This window comes from Aythya marila (genome assembly GCF_965140915.1).
Source record: "Aythya marila genome assembly, chromosome: 30".
NCBI classification, from domain to species: domain Eukaryota; kingdom Metazoa; phylum Chordata; class Aves; order Anseriformes; family Anatidae; genus Aythya; species Aythya marila.
The window spans coordinates 1,612,965-1,633,172 of record NC_139071.1 but is presented as its reverse complement, the minus strand read 5'-3'; the positions used below and the strand labels follow the sequence as shown (position 1 = coordinate 1,633,172).

At 45.5% G+C, this 20,208-nt stretch overlaps 1 protein-coding gene across 5 annotated transcripts in view; it reads left to right on the top strand.

The window, feature by feature from the left end:
- Nucleotides 1–20,208, top strand: part of SCN8A (sodium voltage-gated channel alpha subunit 8) — a 55,961-nt gene that overhangs the window by 9,209 nt on the left and 26,544 nt on the right. For 2 of the 5 annotated variants that reach the window (XM_082781232.1, XM_082781231.1), the window contains exons 2-9: nucleotides 9,492–9,620; nucleotides 11,819–11,910; nucleotides 16,613–16,834; nucleotides 17,311–17,374; nucleotides 17,806–17,947; nucleotides 18,622–18,828; nucleotides 18,957–19,244; nucleotides 19,636–19,995. In XM_082781232.1, the coding sequence (XP_082637358.1) occupies nucleotides 9,613–9,620; nucleotides 11,819–11,910; nucleotides 16,613–16,834; nucleotides 17,311–17,374; nucleotides 17,806–17,947; nucleotides 18,622–18,828; nucleotides 18,957–19,244; nucleotides 19,636–19,995 (1,383 nt within the window). In that variant the 5' untranslated portion in view covers nucleotides 9,492–9,612. Of the gene's footprint in view, nucleotides 1–7,362; nucleotides 7,484–9,203; nucleotides 9,292–9,491; nucleotides 9,621–11,818; nucleotides 11,911–16,612; nucleotides 16,835–17,310; nucleotides 17,375–17,805; nucleotides 17,948–18,621; nucleotides 18,829–18,956; nucleotides 19,245–19,635; nucleotides 19,996–20,208 lie in introns of those variants that run through there. The other 3 variants (XM_082781235.1, XM_082781233.1, XM_082781234.1) reach the window with 3 other exon arrangements.

Below are 20,208 nucleotides of genomic sequence, written 5' to 3'. Positions count from 1 at the left end.
GGTTTGGGTATGGTTTAAATAGAAGACAAAGAATGGAGTCTTTGGATGGGGCGTTGTTGTTGTTGTTGTCTATTTTTCTTGAAGTTTTACGGTATTTCCCTTGTGCTTCATGCACCTTTGGAATAATTATCCAGCTAAGTTAGAGATGATACTATCAGTCTTTTGAGCACCTGCTTGGATAGAGACAGCAGAACAAGGTCTGGAAACTAAAAATAGCAAAGTTGTGCTAATGTGCCAATTTTAACCATGAGGGCAATAAGAAGAATTTAACTGAGGGGTAATGGTAACTGTTTTAAGTGTATATTTCATTACTTGCATGGAATTCATTTTGAAGTTGGTCAGAATGAAACTGTGGTATTTAGAATTGTGACCAAAAAAAAAAAAGAAGTGAGAAATTAATTCAATTACTTTCATCCTCAGAATTTGTTATTTAAAAGAAAAAAAAAATGTCTGTGAAATTAAGGTGATGTGGCAGGAGACATTTATTGGTGCTGAAATGTGTTAAGAAATGAAGTGGGATCTTGAGGGAAGTGGTGAGTAAGCAAACTGCTGGGTATGGAGGGGGGAATCTACTGGTGAAATCAGGAAGGGCGTGATCACGAATTTTCTTTGAAGGCTAGACACTTAAAAACCGAGGCTCTTTTCTGCTGGTTAATTTCATTGCTTTCTTTGATAGAAATGTAATTTGAATAAGCTAATTACCAGAAAGATATATCTGGGGCGTAGCTGCATTTGAGAAGCTCGGGCTTTGTATATGCGATGGCAGTTTATGTGACAACTTTGATGTGACCATCAAAACTTGGATGAAGTGGCTGTCAAGGTAAAATCAGTAAGTTGTCGTGGGTAACAAAATTCGTCAGGATTTGTGCCGGGGCAGACATTTCTTGCCATGTTCAAAAGCGATTCCGGGACTTGCAGGGCAATGTTCGCATGAAGTCGACTGAATTTGGATGCTAAAGTTAAGGATAACTGAGAATTGTTCTCGGTTAATTTCCCACTAGTGAATTTAATGCTTATTTACTTCGGCAGCGGTGCTGGGAGTACAGGAGGCAACTCAGAGCAGGGCTTCAAAATACGGTGTGTGCTGAAATCCAGTCAGCTCGGTGCTTAGGTGGCTGGTTTACTGAAGGAAGTGTATTGACAACTGCTGTTGTTGGTAAGAAAGAAGCTTATGTTATCCCTCAGAAATATTTTCTCTTTATTAAGCAAATATTTTCTCCTTATTAAACCAATCTGTTGTTGCCTGGTTTTGGTGTGGGCAGGCTGTGAGACAGAGGCACGGAGCCTAAGAGCGGTTCCCAGGATCGCTCTGGCTTTGGCTTGGCCACTTGCACCCGACCGAAGTAGGCGTTAGGAACCCAGAGAGGATGTTTTGCACCTTGTTCATGTAGGCAAACAGACTGTGTTGGAGGATCAGGCCGTGTTCTTTCTAGCTAAAGTAGCCAGGCAGTTCTGGGAGGGCAGCAGGTCCCCACATCGTGGGGCTTCTTCTTGCTTGCTTCACCAGAAAGAGATGGGGGCGAACGCCGGTAGCCCTCACCCTTTCTCAGTCTTCAGATTTGCCTCCAAACACAACGCTGTGGAGAAATCTTCCCTTTTGAGAAAAAAATAAGCCCTGTTTCCAGCTTCGAAGACATCTGGTGTGTCTCTAGAAGAGAGCTGTACGTTTCTGCATGTCGCCACTTGCGAGGTTTCTGCTCGCGCGGTCCACGAGCTCTTGGCGGAGCTGGAGCAGCCGCAGCTGGAGGGGAAGGTTCTGGAGACTGGAGCTCACACAGCCCTGCCAGCCTCATCCTCGCTGTTCTGCAAAAAGAGCCTTGCTCGCCCCACAAACACCAGATTAACATTTTTCTTTCTCATCCGCTTTGGTATGGCGAGAGCTGAGGTGTGTGCTTCTTCGACTAGTCGGTGACTTCCCACAAAGAGTTTTTTTAAGGCCATTAAAAAAAGCCCCTTCTCTGAATCATCAGGAATTGCAAATCTGCTTGAATCATGGGAAGTTTTCCAAGATTTTTTTTTTCCTCTAGCATTTGCCAGAAGGCTTTGCATCATAGGTCTTTTCTTTTCAAGCTAGATGTACAGCATGCATAGGAACAAATCAGCTGGTTGCTTTTCCTTGCAGTAGGACACAGTGATCTTGGTTTGTCTAAGGAAATTGAAACTGCATTTTAACTGAGAAGCTGAACTTTCCAGTGGCCTGTTAACTGATATTTAAAGGAGAAAAGGAGTGACCTAGAAACAGGACCGTGGTCAGGGAGTCCAAACTCCAGGGTTCAGAGCCCAGCTCTGCGAGCCAGTCTTTTTTGTCCGAGCTGCTTCATTTTCCTCTGCTCAGTTTCTTTGCTTTGCAAAATGGGGTTAATGACTCTTAATAGAATCGGAAAAGTCCATTTGCTCACAGGTAACAGTTTTTGGAGCTCAGGTAGCTCCTCTTTGTCTTTATATAACTACCAGAGAGAAATTTTTCTATGGTTCTTTGCTTTGCAAGTAAAAATCATCATGCAATTCCTGATCTGGAGTACATGGTAGAAGCATTGCTTGCCTGTGATATCTGATGCGGACACCTGAAAATTTTCGATTAAAAACCAAATCCTCGCACATGGACTTCCTTGTTGACATGTACAAAGATTCAGAGGACACACCTCGGTGAGCATCCTCAGCGATGAAAGCAAAGCAGCTGATTGCCTCAAAGCCTAGGCAGGCGGCGAGTCAGAATTTGTAAGCGTATTTCCCTATTGCCCAGTCAGATCAAACGCTTTCTGCCCTAGAAAGTTGCTGATCACTTAATTGCATCATTTTGCTCGTGCTCTTGAGACCTGGTGCTGGGTTTGTCTGAGCCTGTGGCAGGCGCTGAGCAGAATGGGGAGAAACGGGAAAATTCCCCACGTGAACATGTGCCACAGAGCTGAACATCCTCCAGTGTCTGCTTATGCAAGAGGTAAGGATCATCATCCTCTTCTATTTCCACAGGCTTATTCAAAATTTTTTTAATGTCTCCATTTTTAAGCCTCTCTTTCCTTCTTTTCCAATTATGGCTTGGGCTGTCAGTCCTACTAAACTGCTCCTCGCCCTGTTCCTACCCATCGAATGTGACTTTTGCCAGGCTGTGGCCGCTTTCCTCAAGCAGCTGCCATCCATTTCACTTCATCTGGATCTTCCGTGCTCGCTGCAGAGTGAGGTGAAGGTTCAAATGCTCCTGTGATTGCTCCATTTAGGAGGCAGGAGAAGGTCCGTGCTTTTTCTGGGACCACGCATAATCTTAGGCGGGTTGTTTCCAGTGGAGAAATCAGCCCCAAGTTTGTTGAAAAGTCTGTGCCTCGCTGGACATCAGAGGCTGGAGTGGGACTGTCTGAGGTCACCTATAGCTTGCAGATGGGCACCTGAGGATCGTGCTCGTGTGTATGTGCCAATAGAGTGACTTGCAACTTCGTCAAGTCACATGCATCGTTTGGAAACGGGCCCTCCAGCCCGGAATGTCACCTTGAGGGTGTGGAACTGGGAAAATTACAGGGATGGGGAACGTGGGAGAGGTGTGCTTGTCTCTGGCGTGTGCTTCAAGGAGCTTTTGCTCAGGACTCCTCTATGGCAAGGTTATGGCTCTGCGAGGTCGGGAGGCTGGCGCTGAGCTCCATGCACGTTTTGGTGAAGAAACAGAGGGAAAAAGCAAAAGACTGGGGCCACCTCAAAAGTCAGCCTTTTATTTCCTAAAGCAAAAGCCTTTGCCAGGATTTAGTGTTTAATGGAGGTTTTTCTTCCACTCCATCTCTCCAGCAGGCTCAGAAGGAACAGGCAAAGGAAAGGGAGCGCTTTGTGGGATCAGAGAATGGCTCAAGTTGGAAGGGATCTTAAAGACCATCCAGGTCCAACCCACTGCCATGGGCAAGGAAACCACCCACCAGGGCCTCATCCAACCTGGCCTTTTTCTATTTTGGAGTTCAACCAAGAGATTAAAGCGAGAGCAGAATGTGGCAGATAATTTTTTCCCTCCGTGAGCTTTTTGGTGGCAAAAAATAATTTATTAACAAAGGATAATTTTTCCTCCTTTTTGGAGGGTGGGGGTAGAAAAATGTTTTCTGTATTAGAACGTACACTTTTTGAGCCAGAAGAGATGTGCAAAATATTTTGTGTTGATATATTAAATCCTGTGGATGCTTCTTCAGCTTACAGGGTGCCAGAATCCCCTGTAAATTCCTCTTGAAATTAGCTGTGTTCAAGCAGAGTGCTCGGGGTGTCAGCAGAACATCTCTGCTCTCTTTTGCTTAGCACTGGCAGTAAGGCAGTCATCATGTTACCACTGTAGGAATGTGCTTCCATATGTTCATGTGCTGTTCATAAAGCTGTTTTCTTCTTAAATCTTCTGCCCACTCCTCCTCACTTTTCAGCCATTACAGAAATGCTTAATGTAAAACCTGCATGAAGCCAGATTAGCTTAAATCTCCATATAACTGGAATTCTCTTTGCCCTCCCTTGATCAATTCCGTCGTGCTCTCCAGCATAGCTTCTTTCATGCACCGTTTTGCAAATTGATTTAGAAAAAATCTTGATTATCTTTTTGCAATATTACTTCTTTTATATGAGAAGCGTTCAAAGGGTTTTTAAAGCCTAGATTCCCAGACAACGTTAAGAAAACTTAAGTGGACGGAGCCTTTTTATGCCTCTGAAACAAAAAACGGAGACTTTGAAAGTTCAGCCAGGCTTCGTCTCTTACAAGAAGACTGCAGAATGCCTTTTTCCAGGTATCGCCTTTCTCGGAGTTTTTAAGCTTTGCCTCAGCAGATCTTAAAAGGGCTTAAGGATGTTCTTGGACCCGAACCAGCAAGCATTTTAAGAGCATGCAGCCATTTTGAAATTGAGTTTTAATATGTCAGCAGCAGAAAGAAGAATGAAGATTTTAAATTGCCAAACGCTTTTTGGCTTTTGTGCCCTTCTTTCTATTAAGAAGGCCAAGCGGAGATTTACCCAGGATTTTAGAAGATGCACTGGGGAACCGTAGCAGTGGGTCTTGGAACTGCGATAATCAGTGAAAAGACAGGAATGTACAGCACTTGTGTTACTGACAGGCTTTACAGAAAGCAGCAAGTTCCACAAGCAGCACGGTGCAAGAAGAGAAGGCTGGGAAGAGTGTGGAAGAGGAAACAAAGAATTGCAGCGTGCGAGGTCAGGTAACAGCTGATGGACTGAGCTGGCGAGCAGAACGAGGTGTTGACGTGTTGCAGGCTGTTGCCCTCATGGTTGGACCAAGCAGCTTGTGTTGCCACCAGGGAGTGCCAAATTTTGGGCTCCATCCTTGGGGGATGGCTTTTGGAAATGGCTGTTTCCATGCAACCACGGCAGCGTGCCAAGGCTCGCGGCGCCTGCCCCTCGGTGCGGAGCGGTTTACGTCCATTTCGCCTGCTCTGCAAGCCTGGCTTGCTCTTCTAGCACGGGTCTGAAGTCTTGGGGTTGGCTTACATCTCTGGTGCAGCGTGTGTCTGTGTCTGCAGGTGAGGAGAGGTTTTGCTTCTGCCTTGCTGAGTTGAGTCTGGGCAAGTTGGAGCACTCCAACGCCGCGATTTCCCCGTGTCGAAATGGGAATGGACCTTAGCCACCTCCCAGAGAAGGATTTCTGCCATCATCCAGCTCACCACCTAGTGCTCGTGTAATTTTCTGCACAGCCACGCTGGAGATTTCATTGCCTGAAGGACATCAGAGCGCTGAGAGCTGTGCCGGGCTAAGGACACAAGCCTTTGAATACCCCAGTCGCAGGGAGAAACCCCTTCTGCAGCCTTTGTGGGCATGAGAGGAGGTTTAAAAAGGAATGGGAGGGGAATTTGAAAGTTTGTTGTGCTGGGGTCTTAAAGCCAGCAGCCTGTGAGCACTCTGTAACCGGCAACTTTGGGAAACTTAGGGCCTTTTGTAATACTCCTGCACATCAAGGTAATCTGTTCATTAATTCTTGATGCTGCAATTTAAGAGCTCTCCAAGGTTGCCTTTAAAGTGCTCTTTGTTGGGAGACGCATTAGTGGTCATGCTAACTAATATTTCTCACTCAGCGCTGAACCACAATCTGATTTTGATTTCCTTTTTCAAGTAATTTACTGCTCACCGGTCTAATTTAGCCAAACGAGCGAAGACGCCTGGTTGCGCTTGCTAGGAGGGAAATGACAAATTTCCGAAGAGCGAAGCCTCCTGGGGAAGCACAGCGACTGCGTTGGCAGAAAGCCCTGGTGGATTCCCCCGTGTTGGACTCTCGGGGCTGTGCCAGGCGGTGGGCTGCTGCCGGGGAGGCAGCTTGCAGCGAGCTCGCTGCGCTCTGCGCCCCTATTCCCAGCCACCCGTAATCCCCCATCTCATCCACCCCGTCCTGGAGGGAGCAGGGAAACGGGGAAAATGGTTGCCGGGAAAAAGACTTGAGCTTTTCAGTGCACATAAACGCCTGTTTTTTAATTTTTTTTTCCCTTCAAGTGGAGTGGTGGGTGCGAGGAGTGTGCCGGGATCGAGCGACCAGGGTTCTAATTTTGCATTTCCAGATGGCTGCGTGTGATTCTCCCCGTGCTTTGGGAGCCGCACGCTCAGCTCGTGGGGAGAGAAAGCAGCGGGGCTGTATTTTAAGGGTGGTGGGGAGCCGAGCTCTATCCTGCCACATGTTGACGTGATTCATGCCGCGGGCTCCGCGTACAGGAGTGAACCTAAACTCGCTAATTAAAGGCAAGGAGAGCACATGACTGTGACTGGAGTTTGGGGGAATATGTTCCGAGGTGCCAGCGAGTGGGAACGCTGGATACGAAGGCTAGCTGCCTCCTCGGGTCTGCTGGGGTGGGCCTCAGCCATTGCCTGTCCTTCTGCTTACCTGTCCATCTCTTTTTGCAGGTGGGGTGTCCCCTAAAACCGGGGTCCTGGCGTAGCAGCTAGCAAGGCGTGGGACAGAGGCACAGGCAGCCCCAGCACCACGCCGTGAGGATGGTGGTGTGCACGGGGCTGGAGGCTGGCTTCAAGCTGCTGCTCCTGCCCCTCAGTTTGTGATCTGCAGAGGTCTTGGGCCTCGGTTCTTGCCTCTCAGCCAGGGCGAGCGCTGCTTCTGCCCCGTGTGATAGAAAAACAAGCTCTTACTTGGGAGGTTTTGCTTGGGCTCCGTTGTGGCTAGTAAAACGGGTGCTTTGCAGTAGGATTATTCTTGAGGTACTGGTAGGTATGTTTTTCCCTAGTGGGAACTTCGTAAAGGAGATTATCACTTAAAAAAGCAGAAAATTGATTTTATTTTTATTTTCTTTTTACCATGGAAGTTGTTGGGCTTTTCCTTAAAACTGTTGACGCTTTGATTTTCATGCATTAACTCTTTCTCTCTCTTTCTTTCTTTTTCTCTCTTTCTTTCTTTCTCTACAGACCTTTGTAGTACTAAACAGAGGGAAAACACTCTTCCGATTTAGTGCCACACCTGCCTTGTACATTTTAAGTCCTTTTAATCTGTTTAGAAGAATAGCTATTAAAATTTTGATACATTCATATCCTTTTTACTGCTGAGTTCTTTTGGTCTTTCTTGCTTGGAAAATCTCTTACCTGTTGTCCTATTGCTCAATTCAGACTTTATTTATGAATTACGGTTCTGTGCCTGGTGAAGCTGGATTTGTGTTGAATAAAAAAGCATGGCCGTTTAGACATATCCGCTCAAGTAAATGTTTAATTTATATTCCTTGCTAATCTGTACCCATCTGTGTCCACTCCTCCATCGATACGCAGACACTGATAAGTATTGGAAGTATTGAACCATCACCTGCAAGTGGTATTAAGAGAGGAGGATCAAAGCAGTGAGTTGGACGAGCTGGTTGGCCCCATTTGTTTGTGACCCTAAAACAGATCTTACCGAAGCACGTTCATTTGTTGTTTCAGGGACTTCTCAGTACTAACTTCTTGCATCTCAGGAAGGAAAAGCTTTTCCGTCTTCTAATACTTCAAACTCGACTTGGGTGCTGAGGCTGGGAGTGTTTTTTGGCTGGTGTTGCCTCTCGTGGATTTCCCTCCCCTCTGGATGTTCTGGGATGTGGCTGCGAGGTGCAGATGTGTCGTGTTGGGACAGATTCTGGCAGGGGATCTGGGGCCTTGTTTTAAGAGCCATTTGAGTCTGCTTAAATCGTTTTCAAAGTCAAAGAGCTTTGGATCTGACCCTGAATTTCACCATTCTGCTAATAATTCAGTAGTTAAAATCCACTCGAACTTCCAATTCCAAAACTGGGCTGGCCCCACAGTGCTCCTCAAATGGCTTCATCCAGCACCTTGTACCTGCAAACATGTCCCAAACACACAGAGGGAGCAGGGAGTTTAGGAGAAGGTACTTCTTGGTCAACATGCTGACCACACGTGAGAAATCTCAGTTTGAGTGTACAAAATTGTGCTGATGAATGGTATCAGTGGACGTTGAGAAGATGATGAGCCAGTTTGCCCCAGCTGAATGTCAATACAGAGGGACAAGGAGTAACAGCTCTCTGTATTTATATTTGAGGAGTCAGAGATTTTATTCCTAGCCACTCCTCCTTCCTCTTTCTTCTAACAGAATGGTCTGAAAACCTGTTGTCTTAAAGACAAAAAAAAAAAAAAAAAAAAAAAAGTTTGTAATTTTAATCATATTTGCTCCTGCAAATGACTGGATATGCAACAGTGAGAAAGCGAACTGGGAGACTACAGCAGCTGGCAGGTGGTACAAGGTATGTAAACCTGCCTCTTCCAGCAGGGAATCAGAAACAGCAGATAAAATCCCATGTCTCAGAAGTACAAATTGATCCGTGCTGTGTGCACGGAAAGTACATGCTTCCTTTCCAGTACACCTTGCAAAGATTTGTAAGATTTTCTCCAAACTAAACCCTAGGTGTCCGTGGATTGCAGTGCTGCTTCCCTGTTGGATGTGTTAGCAGAGCACACATTTTAATGATGCTGCGTAGATGGAGTTGTTTGGGAAGGCATTTTTATTAAGCCGTGTGGTTTCTGAATTACTAACGCATACAAAAAAAATAGAAAATAAAGCGAATGGTGATGCAAAAATACTATTTGTATAGAGTTGCCCCTGTTCTTATCTCCCATGGCTGCAGGAAGCATTTGGCTCTTATGTACAGCACACCAAGAACAGACCGGGAGTTGTTGAGTGCTGGTGTAGTGCAGGGGTCTTCAGGGAGCTGTAAGCTGATGTAAAGAGCCACGCTAGTGTGCCTTTGATCCTTGACTTTGTTCCACAGTATTTAGCATGATCATTATGTGCACTATTTTGACCAACTGTGTATTCATGACTTTTAGTAACCCGCCTGAATGGTCGAAGAATGTGGAGTAAGTAATACTTCTTCTATTTTTAAGAATCGTATGGAATGCTGCTTTTCAGAAATCTGCTCTTACTCGTATTTAAGCTAGCATGAACTCTTTTATATCCACTTTGTTTAGACAAAAGTGCTTGCAATTCATCTGTTTTCATGACTGGCTTTACATTTCTACAAACTTCTTAGTGCGGCTCTCTTTATTCCTTTTAACAGGTATACATTCACTGGTATTTATACATTTGAATCACTTGTGAAAATTATTGCAAGAGGTTTCTGTATAGATGGCTTTACTTTCCTACGTGATCCATGGAACTGGCTAGATTTCAGTGTGATCATGATGGCGTAAGTTGCATTTTCAGATTATTTCAGGTATTTGTGGCATACGGGAGGGGATGAGACCGTAGGAAGAGGGTGGGTGTGTAAGGAAAAAATAAACCCAGGAAAGCTTAAGTGAATCCCCAGATTGATTTTTCAATAGAAAGCCTGACACAGAGGCAGATCTAAAACACAACTCTGTGGATTTAACAGCAGTGCTGCTGCAAAAAAGAAAAAAAAAAACAACACAATTTTCTAAAACCTGCCTTTGTTAATAAAAGATTTTATAATAGGGTCTAACGTTCTAGATCAGCTCACGTGCCAGAGCAGCAGCTGAATCTGTTGAGCACAGGATTAGGAGCCGACCATCTCTGAATTCCAGTCTCTACCACCCCTTCCCTCCGTGGGCTTGCATGTTAAAATTTCTTGGGCTGCAACTTGCAGGTTGAACAATTTCTAATGAAGAAGCGGTGTCAGAGAAGGAGACACTTTATTTTGCTTCCTCGTTCTTTTCTCTTGTGCTGGATCAGCTTACGTTGGGCTGAGAACGAGGAGTCCCCGTGGATGCCTGAGCTCCCAGCTGAACCTGGAGATGCGCACCAGACCTCTGGTGGCAGGGCTTGGTCCTTAGTGCCCTGCCTTGCTGCTCGATCAGTCGTAGTACTGCTGCTGAGAACCAGGTGTATGGCACCAGCAATCGCAGTGGCTGGTGGAAGACTTTTTTTTTTCCCTTTTACATGCTTTGAAAAAATTACACGTGTGCACGTTTGGGCTCCTGCAGTCAGTGATGGCCAATGAAGACTCAAAGACCGTGGAGGAAGGCTCAGGAGCTCGGTTTTCAAGGGTTCCGAGCACTTGAATTTGATGAGAGTAAAAAGCTTTAGCCATATAAAATGCCACAGCCCTGCTTTGGCTGCATTCTGCAGCCTAGGTTGCTGATTTTCCCGAGTGTTTGCCCGTTTAGGTGTGCATTTCAGTTACATGCAACAAGTTGGATGTTGGACACAAAAGGCAAAGAGCCCACAGCTCCTTGACATCGTAGTTTCCATTTTGGATCTGCTGAGCCCAGAGTAAACGTGCTTTTGTGGGTCAGGCTCCCTACACATGGGTTGAATTTGCTGTGAATTGGTTACTCCCTTTCTGAAACAAGTAACAGGTTTAGAAGGCCCACCACATCGATACGAAATAAATCTGCTAAAACTCTAGCTGATCTAACTATATAATCCCTTTATTTCCACTGAGGTCGCTTCGCTGTAGGAGAGTTTGGCCCTAGAAACATCAAATCAAATTCTTTTTCGTGCCAAGGGCTAGAGCAAACCTGTGTTGTTTAAATCCCATTAATAGAGTCCAAGTTTTTTGGAAGCTCTTGTGGTGGCCTTCCTGTACCAGGAGGAACTTTGAATATCGTGCATTGCTTTACATTTTTGTACCCTGCTTCTCGCCAGACAGCACAGAGGAAATATTCTCTTCTGAGTTGTGCTCAGTCGAACTCTGTTAACCTTGCACTAAGCCTCTTACCCCCTGTGTATCTCAGGTTTATCCCTCTGTAAAACGGGGATAATCAGAGCTACCTGTGGCTCACAAACAGGTGGTAAAGCGTAACGGATTAAAATGAAGGCTGCTAAGCAAAGCGAAGGGTGGCGATGCTTTATTAAAAACTATGAAGCAAAGAGAAGCGAATATACCTGAAACCATTGAACAGAGGTGATGTCACCAGGACTCCGGGCATGTTGGACAGTTTTACATTTACCTTCTTCTGTAGTTAGCCTTAAATGTTCATGCCCTGCATAGGCAAAAATGCAAGTGTCTAACCGTGTACCTGGACAAGTGCGGAGAGACTTAAACTGTGTTTGGGCTTTGAAATCTTCTCTCTCTCTCTCTTTTAAATGCGGATTCTAAAGCGTTTGTAAATTACAAACTGTTTCCTACAAACAGACAGCTGTATGAAAAGGAAGGTGACCCCAATGGTGCCATTAACTCTGGTTTAATTCTGCAGGTATATAACAGAGTTTGTAAACCTAGGCAATGTTTCAGCTCTGCGCACTTTCAGGGTTCTGAGAGCTTTGAAAACTATTTCTGTAATTCCAGGTAAGGCGGCCTCCGGTTGGTGTTAGCTGTTGGGTACAGGCCCCTGTGAGTGATGTATTGCTTTGTCTGTAGTTGTTGTTTTTTTTTGGTGTGTGTATTGTCATTGTGTTTTTTGTGTGTGACCTCCCTCATTGCAGATATGTCACAGAGTTTGTGGACCTTGGGAATGTCTCAGCATTGAGAACTTTCAGAGTTCTCCGAGCTTTGAAAACTATCTCTGTTATTCCAGGTGAGAACCATTAAGCATTAAAGGCTGGTCTTGCATTTATCTCTCTTCGATATCTCCCCCCTCGTCCTGCATTGCTTATTTCTCAGAAATGGCACTGGGAAATTTTTGATGGGCTTTGCAGTCTGTATAAACGGAATGGTTTGAAATTAAGGCTTCATTATTGGACGAGCAGTCTGCTGTTCCATACGTCTTTATCCCTGTGTGCATACGTGGCTGTCCAATCTCTGAAATGAAAGCCAGACCAAAAGTTCAAAATGAGTAAAGAATTGGGCGCTCCCTTCGTCCTCAAGCTGAACAGTTCCTCACTGAGCGACTCATCCCATTAACAACAGCCTTTCTAGGGTTGGTTTAGGAATAAGTTTGTGAAGCAAGCAAGCAAAACCCGAGCAAGATTAAACCCTCCTGCGTGAGGCTACTCCAGGTACTGGCAGTCAGGTGGGACCTGGGGCAGGTTGTTTTACACAGAATAGCAATAAGCTTGTAGCCCTGACTGCAGCAAGGGTTGCTGTGCTGTTTTGGGACAAGAAGCTAACCCGAGTGTTGGTGTTACCAGCTTTTATGTACATGTATGTTGTAACAGAACTGGCTGCCAGCTCTTCATGCGATCATACATGGCTCAAACTGCTGTCTGAGCCAGAAGTCCTAATTCACAGACTTGCCCATTTGACGTGGACTTGGCAGGACTGGCACTTACACGGCTTCTTCTGGGCTCCAACCCAGCCCGAGTGTCAGAGGGTGAGCACAGACCCTTTGCTGTAAGAGACCACGGAGGCATCATGGACTGAGAGTATGAGTAGAAGTGAGAGAGTCCTCAATTCTTGTACAGGAGGTGCTCGGGGCTTTGCAGGTTCTTGTGCAGATGGTTTCTGGGAAGTGTCCCTCATTTTAAAGTCAAGCTTAGGACTCAGTTCTTGCAGGCACTGAAGCACCTGTAATATCCCAGCTTTCCTAGGTGCTTGAACTGTCTCACAGTAGGCACCCTAAACAATCACTTGATAAGTTTTGCCCTTCTGTTTCTATGCATTCTGTTTCCTAATGCATTAACTGATAATGGTTCTTTGCTTTCTCAGGATGCATTTTCATATATCTTTGCCAGAAAATGACCTGCAGAATTGTAGGGGCCCATCACTTGTGTCCCCATTCCAGACTGCTAAACCCATCAGATGTCCATGGCTGTTGTGCATGATGCTCTTAAGTGGCACCTGCTTCTCTTGCACCGAATGAGAGAATGCTAGAATAATGTTCTTACCTTCCTTAATGTCTGGCAGTGCACACACAAAGAGCTAAAGGTATTTTGGTAATTGCTGTTAGCAGTGCACTAGATGGGTCTGAAGCGTGGCTGCGATTCTATCAGCCTGCTGCAGGTATTGACTGTCTTGCTCGAAGAAAAGCATCGATGTTAAAATAAGTTTTGTATGTGTTTTGCTTTCATAATCAGAGGAGAGTGAAGATGATGCAACTTTAATGAGCTGGTTACTAAATGTGCAGCGGCATGCCTTGTCTTCCTATGGAAAGGAGCAGAACAGTTTTGTATCATTCCCTCCATCCTACTCGAAACTAATGGAATTTTCCTTTTATTTCAAAAGACAACAAGGGCTGGGGGGACCTGGGCCCTTCTTCTTAGCTCAGTGCAGCCACGCTTTTCACTAAGAGGACGATTTGCTGCACCCAGCTCAGGTCTGATCTCAGATCCTGTCTGAGTGTTGGATGTGCTGAATTAATCCGTGGCTAAAACTGCAAGCAGCAGAACTGTGGTTGTGTGTATGAGCTGGGTGCTGGGATGGGGTTGCCCCAGTTGTGGTTCTGCAGCACGTAGGTAGAGTACAACCACGTTCCCTGCTTGCTTTTATGCCTAACGATACGAGGAATGTAAAGCGTTTGTGCAATTAACCTTTCGGGTTGTTTAATATGAAATTAGGCTTATCTAGTCCAAGAGGAGAAGTGATTTTTTGAATATTCTTAGAAAATCTAAAGGGGCTCCCCTTCTGCTTCAGTGTGTGCGAAGGAATGGGAATGTTAACGCTGTGCTGAGCTAATGAGAAAATAATCTGATTGTTATGACAAGCGCTAACTGTGTCTTCTGCCAATAATTGGAATCGTCCTCAGTGTGTTTCTTAGACAAGATAAAAGTAGGAAATACTACTAGAACATCATGGGACTCCAGATCAAATGTGTGCAGGTGGAGGGTCTGTGTGGCACCCCGGCACCGAAATAGCAAAAATATCGCTTTCACCTTATGGCTTGACAGTTCGTATTAACCCATGGGGGCCCAAAGACAGCTTTTATTGGCACTCACCTTGTTGGCAATTGAATTCTGGTGCCATCGGTGTCAGCCCGTGCCGCATCCCACGTGGAATCGTGTCCCTGGGTTTTGCCGTAGGTGAAGGCGATTGCTTCAGCTGGCAGTTTCGAGGCTGTTTCGTCCTGGGAGCAGCCGGGGAGCTCTCCTGCTGCCGATTTATCCTCTCTGTTCCAAGCCACGATCCCTTTTTGTGCCTGTGGGGGAGCGGCACACCAACCAAAGGCACAAATGCCGGTGTGAATGGCTGCATGTGCAGAGCGGGGCGTATCGGAGCGATGGAGATGAGCATGCGAACGAGTGCTGTGATGGGTATTTGTCTGCCAGGCCTAACAGCAAAAAGCCTGCTTCGTGTTTGAGCCGGGCTTGGGCAGTGATCTAAGTGTTCTGAAGGAAACGAGGTGTTTTTAATAAGTATTCCTCCCTAATAATTCCTTTTTACTTACATATTTTTGAATCTTTCTGTTCTGATACGGATCAAACCCTGGTGGTATGGAAGGGTTTCTTGTCCGAGGTTTATTGCAGCGTGCTTGGGTGGCCTTGGACAGAGAAGTGGATCTGATTAAGCCCTGTGTTCCTGGCTCTGTGGGGTTTTTCCATTTTTTTCCCCTTAATTTTATTACATTTTTAAAATTCCGTACTGGGTCCTTGAAGCAGTCAGTTGTTCAGCAGGCTGTTTGGGCAGTTTGATGCTATCCAGAGCAGCGTTTCAAGACTGGAATACTTGCTTGAACCTAAAACCACTTGTGTTCTTTGGATCTTTAAATACTCCAGAAAGGAAACGTCCCCAGCAGTGCAACCTTGGCTAATAGCAGCGATACAGACCTGAAAGCACTGGTAGGTGAGGGCAGAGCAAAGGTACGAGGCCATGCAGAGGATGGACGCTTTGGGAATATAAAAATCAGTAAAATTTGGAGTAGATTCGAGTAAGAGAAGTATAAAGCAGAAGACACGACGGCTCATTGAAATGCCTTTTCTTACTGTGAAGACAAGGATGGGAGGAACTAATTAAAATAATAAAAAGAAAAAAGAAAAAATAGCGCCTGATCTGTGGCGGTGTCTCCTGCCAGATCTCCCTGTTCTGGATTTCCAGCAGACTTTGATGGGAGGTGTTCCTTTTTTTATTTTTTATTTTTTTATTATTTTTAATGCAAGAACTAATAGCAGAGCTCAAAATAAATTCAGGGATTGGTTTCATGAGTATGTGCTGCTGAGTTGAATTCAGGCATCAGAGAGAATCTTTAGGTTTTAGTAAACTTAACTCCATCAGGGAACTAATTGGCCTGTCTCGTAGAAATGAGAATTTGGGTTTTGTCTAAAGGAGCTGTTGTCAGAATTGTATTTTGACCTCATTTTACTGAATTTATCTTGCTGAAAATATGGCTTTGCTCTTTGCCTTAAGTGAAGGCGGTGGAAACCTTTTTACTGTATTTGCTGAAGCCCGAAATGAATTTGTGCAGAGAGGCAGGTAGGTGTACGGTGAGGTGGATGATTATCTGGGAATTGCCAAGGGAAGGGAAGGAGGGGATTGTTCCCAAGCTTTGTATAAAGGAAAAGGTTATTCCTTTAACTCCTTCCTCCAGCATCCTTAGCTGATCCTCCTCGACATCGGAGCTGCCAAGCAAAGGGCTGTAGTGTTCCTGCATCCCCAAATCTTCCTCGTTTAAATCCCAAAAGGGTTACGCTGCTCAGTAATGTGTCCAGGCTCAGGGATGGTTCCCCAGACCAGATGGTTTGGAAAACCAGCAGGATTGGGTCATCTTATCCTGTGCTTGCTTTTGGTATTGAGCCTTGCCAATGAACGACCCCGAGAGCTTTGGGGGAACTCCAGGAGCCAGCACTGAATGAAACCCTGCCCGCCTGGCTGCGACAAAACCCTGCTCCCAGTGACAGGTTCAACTCCTGCAAGCAGAGAAATGCTGAGGCGGCTTAGTTAGGCAGGAGAAAATTCGAATGTAGGCAGTTTGAAAGGCATCTGATCTCTGTAAGTCGTCAGTTTGTGCCAATAAGGCAGGCTGAAGGTGTGGCCATGGAGGGTTTGTAGCAGCGCACCTTAATTCACATTTTTTGGACAAACCCAGCCTCCGTTGCAATGCCTCCCGAGTACGCTTCGCATCCTCTCGTGCAAAACTGGGATGTTCTCAGGGATGAGCTTGGGGCTTTGGTTTTTTGACCTGAGTGGTGAACCCACGGCTGGCGTTGGGATGGGGTCACCCATTGCTCTCGTGGTGCTGTGGGAAAACCTCCAGGGACTCCAGAACCTGTGTTGGGTTCCAGGAACCCGGCCCTATAAAAGCAACATCCTTTACCCTCACATAGGTGTAAGGTACTGTACGTATTTGAATTTTCAATGCCTTTTTTGTTCTGCAGGAGTGATTTCTAGTCTTGTTTTCTTCTCCGCAGGCTTGAAGACCATTGTGGGTGCCCTAATTCAGTCTGTGAAGAAGCTGTCAGATGTAATGATCTTGACAGTATTTTGTCTCAGTGTCTTTGCTCTGATCGGGTTGCAGCTGTTTATGGGCAATTTGAGGAACAAGTGTGTGATATGGCCAATTAATGTGAATGAGACGTTCCTGGATAACGGCTCTAGGGGCTTTGACTGGGAGGAATACACCAACAATATGTGTAGGTATTTCTGCAGTGCTGCTCCCTAAAACCTTCTTATTTGATTTAATGCTGCTGATTGGGATTTCTGATGCGTGGTGTGCGCGGCTTTTCACAATAAAAACCCCTTGCTTGGATATATTTCCATTTCTAGAAACCTGACCTTGTTCAGGTGTTACTAGTTGGGTTCATCTTTTTAAAAAGCATGGGCTGTGCTCTTTCAGCTAAATAAGGATTTTGTCCAAAATGCTCTTTCTTTTTTTCTTTTTTTTTTTTTTTTTTCTGCTTTGATTCCAAATGAAAATGGGTTTTTAATATGGTAAAAAGGAAGTCACTTTGCCCATGTGAATCCCTGGTCTGAATGTTATGTTTCCTGGTAAATTTACCAGTAAGGGATCTAGAAGAGTTTAGTTAAGGTTTCTGTAGTGCGATAGTATGTTAAATCCTCTAACTCCATGTGTGTGTGCACGTAATCTTTTCTTTTTCATCTTCTTCAGCAAATTTTTACATAATTCCTGGTGCCCCTGATCCTTTGCTCTGTGGTAACAGCTCAGATGCAGGGTGAGTGTTGAGCTTTGTTAAAAGTGATGACTAATTACCACTGATGTCTGCTAATGATGACAAAACCTTTGGAATATTTCCTGTTGCTTCCTTTGTTGGTTCTGGTGTTATTTCAAATGTAAAAGGCTTCACGTTTCTTAATCTAATTATTAATCCATTGTTGCTGTCTGCTGCTCTGATACGATGTGAGCTGGCGTTTTTCTTGTCACCCCAGGAGACTGATCCATCTAATGATGATTTCTGGTGGCATGATTTCCTTCTGAATCTAATCATAAAAATCGATGGAGAAGTAGGGGCTGGAGGTTCAGAAGTGGAAACTGTCCTTGTGCTATTGTCTGTAATTGGTTAGCCCAGTTAACGTGCCTGTGATGAATTTGCCCTATCCCTTTTACTGTATTGATGCCCTGAAATCATTTCCATCTTCTTTACAGTCAATGTCCAGAGGGCTACACGTGCATGAAAGCAGGACGGAACCCGAACTATGGTTACACAAGCTTTGACACTTTCAGCTGGGCTTTTCTGGCTTTGTTTCGCCTTATGACTCAGGACTTTTGGGAAAACTTGTATCAATTAGTAAGTAATTGCGTTGCTTCGGTGTTACACAACGTGGAAATTTGGGGATGCAGAGAATGTGATGAGCTGTATTTACTTCCTAGCATCTGAAAGAGAAGTGCAGCTGCAGAATTAGACCTTGGGGATTGAGAAGGAAAGGGATGTTACCTGTAAGCGGGTGTCGCACTTCTAAGTCCAGAAGGGATTGTAGGTCTGCAGCATGCACGCAGCTGAGCTGTGAATTAATTCGGGAAGAAGCTGACTGCGCGCTGCAGAAGCTCAGCTCTGCTCACAGGAGGTGTTCAGGCGCTTTGGAGGGCAGAGCGTTTCCTTGTAACCTGAGGGTGGTTTGGGCCCCTTGCTGAAATGGCTTTTTTAACAGTTTGTTTTGTTTTGGAGAAGGCTAGGCATTGAGTTTCACACTGTACTTCTGCATCCTTTTCAGTTTGCATCCGTTGGATGTTCCCTTAAGGGAAGAAGAGGGATGTCACCTTTTGTGTTTAGGGCTAATGAATGTGCAGTGTCTCAGTGCTTTGCAGTGGAAGTGCTGAGATCCTAAATACCCAGCACTGCTCTATTTTCTTAGAAGCATTCGGGTCAAGAAACATTAGATCAGCTTGCATATCAGGTGTCACTCTAGAAATTACTTTCCCCTTTCCTTTTGTGTTCCCTCCACCATTCTTTTCTACTTCTAGACCTTACGAGCAGCAGGAAAAACCTACATGATCTTCTTCGTCTTGGTGATCTTTGTGGGATCATTCTATCTGGTAAACCTAATTTTGGCTGTGGTGGCTATGGCTTATGAAGAGCAGAACCAGGCCACGTTGGAGGAGGCAGAGCAGAAAGAGGCAGAATTTAAGGCCATGTTAGAACAATTGAAAAAGCAGCAGGAAGAAGCACAGGTGAGTGTTTGATTGTGTTTTTTCTTGTGCTTCCATGCATTAAGGCATGCTCTTTCTTAAAGCAGAAATGGAGTATTATTCAAATTAAGTTCTGATTTATTTTCCTATTCTCTTGCCTTCACCTTCAGGCTGCTGCTATGGTCACTTCGGCAGGGACAGTCTCTGAGGATGCTGTGGAAGATGATGGTGGGGGGAGGATGTCTCGGAGCTCCTCGGAGATTTCCAAAGTCAGTTCCAAGAGTGCCAAGGAGCGTCGAAACCGGAGGAAAAAACGGAAGGACAAAGAGCTGTCGGAAGGAGAGGAGAAGGGTGATGCTGAAAAGGTGTTCAAGTCTGAATCGGAGGATGGCATGAGAAGGAAAGCATTCAGGCTACCTGATAACAGGATAGGAAGGAAGTTTTCCATCATGAACCAGGTAGTTTTCATTTCCTTCCTTAATGTTTACATTTATTTAGTCGGGATAATATTCTGTTTAGATCCTGATTAACATTTCCGAGGAATCTGCTCACCCATTTAAACTTGCACTGGATCAGGAAGACGCTTAATGCCTGAGTTTACAGCCCTTGCACTTACCCTGGCATAAGTTGTTCCTGGGATGAGTGTGTTTTACCAGATTAAACTTCCTTACCAGCGTAGCTCAGCCAGCCAAGAGCGAACGACTTCTAAGTACAGCTGACATCCAAGTGGCAATGGTTTGTCTGGATTTGGAGAAGGAGCAAAACTGCTTTAGCAGCACTTGAGGGCACTGAAGTACTTTGTTTCCACACTATTCACCCCCTTGTCATTCTTTCTTTTCTTCCTCCTAGTCTCTCCTCAGCATCCCAGGCTCCCCTTTTCTCTCCCGGCACAATAGCAAGAGCAGCATCTTCAGCTACAAAGGGCGATTTCGTGACCCAGGTTCTGAAAATGAGTTTGCTGATGACGAGCACAGCACAGTGGAGGAGAGCGAAGGCAGGAGAGACTCCCTCTTCATCCCCATCCGTGGCCGTGACCGAAGGAGCAGCTACAGCGGCTACAGTGGCTACAGCCAAGGCAGCCGGTCCTCGCGGATTTTCCCCAACCTCCGCCGAAACGTGAAGAGGAACAGCACGGTGGATTGTAACGGCGTGGTGTCCCTCATTGGCGGCCCACCTTCCAGCATGCCTGGGGGACGCCTTCTGCCTGAGGTGAAAATAGATAAGGCAGCTCCTGATGACAGCGTAAGGAGGTCAATGAGTAGCTAGCGTAGGCATGGCGGTCTGTCCTCTTCTGCTTTCCCGTATGCCGCCCTCCAAGTGAGCCAGCCACCCCGATGGAATGAGAGTTGGTTTGTCTGACCGCAGACGACAAAGTCTGCAGTGGATTTAAATCCCTGTGCTTTGACTTCTCCTTTCTTCCCT